The 8229-nt window shown below is 59.5% G+C and overlaps 1 protein-coding gene across 1 annotated transcript in view; it reads right to left on the bottom strand.

The window, feature by feature from the left end:
• Positions 1–4293: 4293 nt before the first annotated feature.
• Positions 4294–8229, bottom strand: part of SAPCD2 (suppressor APC domain containing 2) — a 6966-nt gene continuing 3030 nt past the window's right edge. The window contains exons 2-7 of the mRNA XM_045289343.1: positions 8089–8212; positions 6160–6272; positions 5589–5750; positions 5038–5172; positions 4850–4954; positions 4294–4759 (exon numbers count right to left, since the gene is read on the bottom strand). Coding sequence (XP_045145278.1) covers positions 4637–4759; positions 4850–4954; positions 5038–5172; positions 5589–5750; positions 6160–6272; positions 8089–8212 — 762 coding nt within the window. The 3' untranslated portion in view covers positions 4294–4636. The remainder of the gene's footprint in view (positions 4760–4849; positions 4955–5037; positions 5173–5588; positions 5751–6159; positions 6273–8088; positions 8213–8229) is intronic.

Below are 8229 nucleotides of genomic sequence, written 5' to 3'. Positions count from 1 at the left end.
CCCTTCAGGACCAGTGCTGAGAGTGCTGAGTGGGTGGAGGGAGAGGGGGGCAGAAAAGGGGAACCAATTACAAGGATCTACATATAACCTCCTCCCTGCGGAACGGACAACAGAAAAAATGGGTGAAGGGGACATTGGACAGTGTAAGATATGACAAAATAATAATTTATAAATGATCAAGTATTCATGAGGAAGGGGGAGCAGGGAGGGAGGGGGAAAACTGAGCTGGTACCAAGAGCTCAAGCAGAAAGCAGATGTTTTGAGAATGATGATGGCAACAAACGTAGAAATGTGCTTGACACAATGGATGGATGGATGGATTGTAGTAAGAGTTGTACGAGCCCCCCCAAAAATGATTTTTAAAAAATGCCTGGCTCACTGAGTTCCTGAGTTAGAACGTGTTTATCGATTAAACGTAAAAGGAATTGTACTGCAAGGGGTGGGGGTGGGGGGCTGTTGCAGTTTGGAGTGTTCCTGTTGAATGTCTTTCAGAGCGTCTCCGTGGTTGCTGGATGAGATGTATCCCCAGGTATCTTATTTTCTCACCTGCTACAAGGACGGGAGAAAGACTCCTTCTTGCCCATTTGCAGAACAGCCCCACCCGGCCCTGCAGGGTCACTGTGTCTCACAGACTCAGTGGCAGTGTTTGGAAGGGCCTGGCGTCCCACCTTTCCCTTTCAGACGCGCATGGCTGGTGTGTCCCAACCCAGCTGGGTGAGTCCCACCCTGCTCTCCAGGGTCACCGGGTCAGTGTTGACTTGGCGGCAGTGAGGTCGGGGGCGTGATGGATAATGTTCTCTAATGTAAAATGACAGTAATGCCTCTAAGGTGAACCAGGACAGCTGTAAGCCACAGATGCACGAACAGATTGTGGCCTTCCACGCAATTCTAGGCTCAGTGTAAGAACAATTAGTTCATAGGACAGTGTCCTGCTTGACGCTGCCCCTCAGGAAGAGATCACTGACGATAAGGATGCTATAGCAAAGTATAGTGAAGACATGGTGCCGGGCTATCAGAAAGAAGAGTGATTGGGGTCTTAGAGGCTTGTTTTCCAACAAGGAGCCATCTAAGTGAGGTGTCAACTAAGTCCACATGGAAGAAGTGCACCAGCCTCTGTGATCCAAGGATTGTAAATAATAAAAATCCAAATCCAAAGGAGGGAATGGTATCAGAGATTATATTGTGAACCCTTGGTTTGCAGAAGGCTACAGATGACAGTGGGATTCATTTGCAGGGTCCCCACACGAATTAAGCCCCTGGTGAATCCCCTCTGATCATAGTTGAAGGACATAAATTGCTCTGTCAGACAGATTGTAAAGCCAATTATAGCTGACATAGGTCAAAATGTAATATCTTATCATTTGATCTCCCCTTTGACCCATTTTAACGTTGTTTCACTTTATATATTTAAAAACAAAGTGACAGGGACATACAGGTGAATTAAGCCCCTGGGGAAGCCTCTGAGCAGTGACCAGACTGTGAGCGGGCCTTGCTCACTGCAGAATGCACCGGACGGACGTGGACTGCTGATGGCGCAGTTAGGTTACAATGTAGCACTCTATCAATCGATCCTCTTATGATCCATTTAAATCTGTTCTAATTTTTAAAAATATTTTCTGCTTTCTTTTCTATTGTGGTTTCTATCTGTTTTACTTTTGGTTAGTTTTTAGATACGTTTTTCTGTTGCATGAAATCCAGGATACGTGCACACACAGTCACTGGATTAACGGTGTGGCAGGGGGTCGGAAGGAAATGGGGAGCTGATAACGAGGAGAACTATGAAGAAAATGTTCTAAACTGACAACTCTTCTTGATGTGGTCAAACTATTGAATTGTGTGATATGTGAATCGTACACCAACAACACTGTTTGAAAAAGAACCATCTGTCTTTTGTTGACCTTGAACTCTGCAACTTAGCGCATCCCTCCATTCGCTCTGGGTGTCTTCTTGGGGTTTTCCTGCATATTTGATTTTTGGGGGAAAGTGTCCCAACCCGGGTGCCCTTATTTCCTGTTCTTGTCCTATTGCCCGCCTGGCCCAGCACTTCTAATGGAATATTGGACGGGTGAGGGCGGGCACTCTGGAAGTCTGGCGAACACATGGTTTGTTCTGGTTTTTACAAAGTTTCATTTCTTTATTTCGTCTTTTGCTATGAGTTTGTTACCATGGTCCATGATGGCTCATCGCTATTCTGTTAGACCACAGCTGTTTGCTAAAAGTTAGGCCCCACGGCCTGTTCCGACCAACGGGAGTGTTTTCCTGTGCTCCAGTGAACAACTGCGCGGGCACTGCCCGCCCGTATGCATGGTGACGGCTCATTTAGTTCCACCACCTGGCTGTGGATCCTGGCTTCCCTCCTTCAGGTGGATTTCTTGTCCCTCCCCCGGGCGTGGACACATCGTGCGCCCACTCCAGGTTCCGCTGCATACTAGAGGAAGTCCGGAGCAGCTGGCAGAAGCATCCCCGGGCTGCAAAGTCATGTGTCGCTTCCGGGGATCTAGTGACAGAAGCCCTTGCAGCTGGCGACCCGTGCACCCGCCCCCCAGGATATGGGGCAATATCCGGGGACATTTTTGCTCGTCATGTGTAGAGACCAGGATGCTACGCAACACCCTACAAGCCCCAGGGCCACTCCTAGCACGCAGCCTCGCGGAGCCCAGGCTGAGGAAGCTGGCCCGGTCGCGCACCCCTGCCCGGGAGTGCAGCCAGCCCCGGGGAGTCCCGGTGAAGAAACTCGGAGGTCCTGAGCGGCACGTGGAATTCAGAGGCAGAAAGGGGAAGTCTTGGGGGAGGGAGGGAGAGAATGCATAGTCAGTAAACGGGGCGTGAGGTTTGGGGGTGGAAGCTGTTATGGAAATGACGACGTGCCCCTGCTGGAATCACGCTCGTGAGCCAGGATCGTGGATTTGTGCCCTGGGCATCTACACACAGAGACCAGACACACACACTCCCGCGGCTATGGCCAACTGAGGCCTAAGGAAGAGGCAGAGGCAGCGACTGGGCACCTTCCACATGCGGGCGGGGTCTCCGGAGGTCTGTGCTCGCCTCCAGGGCCCTGGACCAAGCAAGGGTCCAGGCTGGTTCCCCGCCAGGCTGGGCCTCGCGCTGCGCCGGGGTGCAGGCCTGCTTTAGTCGGTGGGGAGGAGGAGCTAGCCCACTCCAGGAAGGACCCGTTGGGGGGGGTGGGGGCTGGGGTAGAGGGGAAACGGGATTAGGTTTCTGTTCCGGAAATGCCACCTGCTGATGAGGGCCCCAGAGGTGGGCGCAAGGCCGGGGCTGGGGTTTCCCTAATCACTACGCCTGCGTGATAAGCCCTTTAGGTATCCGAGTCCTTGGGTCACTGGGTCCGCGTGAGGTCTAGAGGCCAGGCCCTAGGACACCTGCCCTCTTCCAGGCCATGAGCCTGGCCACGCAGTCCAGGTCGGGGGTGGGAAACCCACTCCTCTCAGGGGAACCCGGTAGAATTCCAGCTTGACCTAGAACCCCCACTCCAGGGCTGATCAGGGGCCCAGCAGAGAGCACAAGGGCAGAGGCTTGTGTTGGTCACACACTTGCACCTGCCTGGACCCTTGCTGTGACCTGAGCTGAGGGTCCCTCAGCCCCTCCTGTGGACCAGGTGTGCGGCAGACCATCCATCCTCCAGCCCACCAGGGCTAGGGCTGCTGGCGCAGGGCGGGCGATTGAGCGGGGCCCCTGCCCCCAGCCTCTTCCAGTACCTCCAGCTGCCTTTTCTGTCACACAGGAAGTGTCTTCTCCCCACCCAAACCTGGGCTGGGGCTGAGTCAGATCTTGCAGAGCCAGAGCCTGAATGTGGGTAGCAAACCCAGCCGGGGGTCCGCCCACAGCATGCCTCCGGGCAGTCCAGGTGGACACCCCTCCGGGCAGGGGCCACTCGTGACACGAACACCCAGGGCACCAGCTGGTCCCACGCTGCTCCTGGAGCTTGGTTTGGAACCTGGCACCCCATGCCCCTGCTCCTAGTTAGTTCCAGGTCAGAGCCTGTGGGGAGGGGCTGAGCCCTGCTCTCTGCCCTAATCCAGAACCTGTGGGGCGTGTTCCTCTTCAGCTGACTCTTCAACCTCAGCCAGAGTCCAACTGACCTGGGCCTGGGCCTCCTCACCCAGAACCTGGCGAAGGCTCCTCTGCTTCCCCCTAACCCCTCGCTCGGTTTGAGGGAAGGAAGTGGTCCTGAGGACCCTGGACGAAGCCCCACCAGCCAACACGTGGAAGGAAGGGGCCCTGTTTGGCACTCACAGGGTGCCGCCTGCTGGCCGATGACAGAAGTGCAGCCTGGTGGGACCAGTACTTTTACTAGAGACCAGAGCTAGGACCCCAGGCTCAGGGGGAAGGGGCAGCTGTAAACTTAGGGGTGGAGCTGCCACAGCCCTTTCCTGCCCAGGGGCTGCCTGTGACGGGTAACAGACGTGGCAGTAGCAGCTTCAGGCTTGATGGCAGCCCTCGCCCCCCTTCAAGGGCCCACTCCTGAGGCCAAGACCCCTGGTGCTAGGCTGGGGGTAGGCCATTCCAGGGTGGGTGGGAAAGGAGGGGGCATCCCGTTCCAGGCCTCTGTCCAAGTTGAAGGGTCTTTGGCCTGGGCTTGGGGCAGGCCAGGGCACAGCCAGTCTGCTGGCAGAGGCTAGCTGAAGGTGGCATCCAGGGGGCCCGTCTCCTGCTGGCTGCGGGCCTCAAACAGCTGCTTGATGAGGGCCCATTTCTCCTGCTCCAGCTGGGTGATGCGCTCACTCTTAGACGTGACCTCCTGCGGGGGAGGACAGCGATCAGGGCTGGCCCCCTCTGGACACTCACGTGGGTGGGGGACAGCGGTCAGGGGACAGCCCCCCTCACTCACCTCAGTGAGGCGGCGGTTCTGCTCCTTCAGCATAAGGATGGTCTGTTCGGGCCAGGGGGTGGCCAGAGTGCTGGGCCCCGGGGCCCCCGAGGATGAGGGCAGAGCCTGTTGGAGGGTGGGATCAGTCAGAAACTCCAGGAAAGGATGATGGGGGGAATCTCTGTGCTCGGCATGGGAGGGGCACTCACCCTATCGGGGTGCTCTGTGGGGACCCCTCCGCCTGCACAGGCCGCAGCCAGCAATTCCCCCAGGCACCTGGCCACCTCCTGCACTTTGGGCAGCAGCTGTCCCAGTGAGAGGGGGCTCCTCTCAGCCCCGGAGTCCTGGAGGGAAGTAAGTTGATGGTCAGAGGACGGCCAGCTGAGGGTCCCGTGGCAGTTCTGACATCAGTGCCGTGATTCAGAGCCTAGGGGACTCAGGGCTCCTGGTGCACGGCCGGGTGGGAGGTTCAACTACTGTGCCTTGGGCTGGGGGACAGTGCTAAGTCCAGGGGTGCCTGGGCTAGGGGGCGGTCCTAACTAGCAGTGGTGGGGCACCCTACTCCTGGGTCCCCTGGGCTGGGTGGCAGTCCTATGCCCTGGGGCACTTGGGCTGGTGTGTGTGTGTGTGTTGGGGCGGGGATGGGGGTCTGACTCTGGAGCCTTAGGCTGGGGGCAGTCCACACTGCAGCCCCCACCCCTCTCTGAGGGGCGGTGCTAACTCCAGGGGCTCCCTGTGAGTGAGGGCTAGGGTCACTCACGGTGGCTGCAGCAGGGTTGGCAGCCCTGCCCCGGCCCAGGCGGCGCTGGCGCTCTTGCACGCGCTGCAGCTGCTGCTGGTACCAGTCGCGGCCACGCGCCATCATCTCCAGGCCCTGAAGCAGCACCTCCTTCTCCTGCTCCAGCTCCTGGAGCTGCTTCAGCTGCAACACGCGTGCGCACACACCTGTCATGCACGCGTGCAAATAAGCACACACGTGTGCATGCCTGCCTGTGTGGGACCCACACTGGGAATGACGCTGTGGGACACCTAGGCACGCCTGCACAGCCACACGCATCCACAAACACACCTGTGCTGGAAAGGCCCTGGCCTCTGAAGCCCTCTGCTCAGGATGGGGGAGCGACTGGCCTCTGAGCTCAGGGGCCTGCCTGTCCCAGGCGGCACACTAGGGGGTGAGCTGGCCTAACCTGGTGGAAAGCAGGGCAGGCAGTCCTGGGGAGGGGGCCCACTTTTGCAGCCATACTACTATCTGACTGCCCCTCCCCCCAGTGGTCTCCTGCTGGGGAGAGGCCTATACTGGACCACTGCGGTGGCCACAGGCCCCCACTCACCACATCACAGTCCACGCCGTTGGTGATCGTGTGCCTCCGATGTCCCCCTTGGGCACGTGGGGGCCGCCGGCCGTTCCCCGAGTCCGCCTCCGCAGCCCTGCAGGGCACTCTGCCTACAGGGGGGGCTGCCCGTTCACTCACAGCCTTTGGGGCTTCCCGCTACGCTCTGAGCCAGGACCACCCCTGGCACCTGTCAGTGCAGCCACCCTCCAGATCTGGGCCAGCTGTTTGCCCCCGCCAACCTCATCTCCAGCACCAGTCTAGCCTGGCCCACATGCCACTACAGATGTGCACCAGCTGTGCTCACACCCCCTACAACCAGCTCAGAGGGCAGGGGCTTGGTCTGGTTGGTGCCTGCACCCCTAGTCCCCTCTGCATCTCCCCTCACACACATGGCCCACTAAGGACCAGGGTGGTTGCAAGCAATGGAGCTAACTTTGTGGTGGGAGGGGGGTAACTGCAGTAGAGCCAACCCTGAGCCTACAGGGTCCCCCACGCACATGTTTGCCAGGTGTAAGGGCCATGGTGGGTGCTCTGGCTGCCTTGCTGGATTGAGGCTGTGTGCAGCTCCCACCCCCCACCCTACCAGCAAGGCATCTCTCCCTCAGCTCTCCAGCCCTGACCCAGCACAAGGGTCACCCTCGAAGGTCAGGTCCCCAGGACCCTGAAGACCCCAACCAGGTGGTCAGCAGAGCAAAATGACTCCTAGGGGCCTGTATTCCTGTCCCAAGCTGCTAGTGGGCACCGGGCCAGGGACACCCCCAGGAGAGGAACAGAGACAAACTCCTGGGATGGCTCGCACACTCAGACCCACAGGCAGATCCGGGACCCAGGCTGCAGCACTTGGATGTCCATCAGGGTTAGGTGACCCACAGGTGGGGAGAAGGAAGGGGGAGCCTGGGAAGCTGCTTTCTGTCCCTAGGAGCTGGGATTTGGCAGTTCTGCCAGAGTGAGCTGTCTTGCCAATTCTGTGGGCAGGGAGGGGTTGCCGGAAGGCGTTTGGGGTACTCAGAGTGAGTGCTGCCCCCTGGTGGGCATTGGCCATGAAGACAGTCACTGAGGAAGCCAGCCATCCAGAGGGCTCCAGGGCCTCCGAACACCCTCCAGCCCATCTGCCTCCCAAGATACCCCTGGCTTGGTATTAGGGTCAGCTACCCTCGGTGCCCCCATGGGAGTAGGGAAAGAAGGCTTGGGGTAGGGCGCAGGGAAGCCTGATAGGAGAGCTCCCAGCCTGGACGGGCGTCAGTGCTGCCCCAAGCATCCGCCACAGGGCTGGGGAGCAAGGGAGGGTTGCAGAGGCCCGGCAGAGCTGGTAGCTGCACAGAAAGGCGGGCAGCTGCTGCATGCTTTAGGCGGGAGGCAGGATGAGGGGTGTGTGCGGATGGGGACGCTGAAGAGCACGGGCCCGCGGGATGGCCTCACGCCAGAATGCAGGGTGGGAGGCCCAGGTTGGGACTCTGTCTCCTGGTATCTCTGCCAACAGGTCCAGAATTGAGGAAGGGACCTACCGTCAGTCCCTGCCTGGCCTCAGCTGCTGGGGGTCCCACATGCTCCTTTGCACATCCAGGAAACCAATGCCGGGTCTTCACTCCAGCAGCCCCCCTCCCCAGGGTGCCCCACCCCAACCCCGCTGAGCTGTCAGACTGCACGGAGACTCAGGGTCTCAGGTGTGGGCAGGACTGACAAGTGGGAGCCTTCCCTCAGGGCAGGCTGGGGTCTGCAGTGCCAGCTCGGGCTCCTGGGCAGGTCGGTGGAGCCACCCACGGAGTTGCTGGGGGTGGGGGGGCCTGCTCACGCTCAGGTCCCTGGGGGTCGCCTTTCCCCCCAGGCCCACTGAGGGGCGCCAGGTGTCCACAAAGGGCTGCCTTCGGGAACCCCTGGGAAGTGCGAGCGGAGAGGCCCGAGGACATCAGGGCGGCCGGTATTCACCTTGGTCTGCGTTCGGGCTGCGCTCCGGCTCGGCCGGCCGGGTCGCCCGCTCAGGCTGGCCGCAGAGCCGCTCCAGGCTGCGGACGCCGGGCGGCAGGGCCTTGCGCTCCAGCACGGTGCGTGGCTCGTCGGCCGGAGCGA

Source organism: Echinops telfairi, unplaced genomic scaffold (assembly GCF_000313985.2).
Source record: "Echinops telfairi isolate 266 unplaced genomic scaffold, ASM31398v2 ScPeMD7_25;HRSCAF=90, whole genome shotgun sequence".
Lineage (NCBI taxonomy): Eukaryota > Metazoa > Chordata > Mammalia > Afrosoricida > Tenrecidae > Echinops > Echinops telfairi.
Note: the sequence above shows the minus strand (reverse complement) of the source record. Positions and strands in the feature narration are given on the sequence as shown.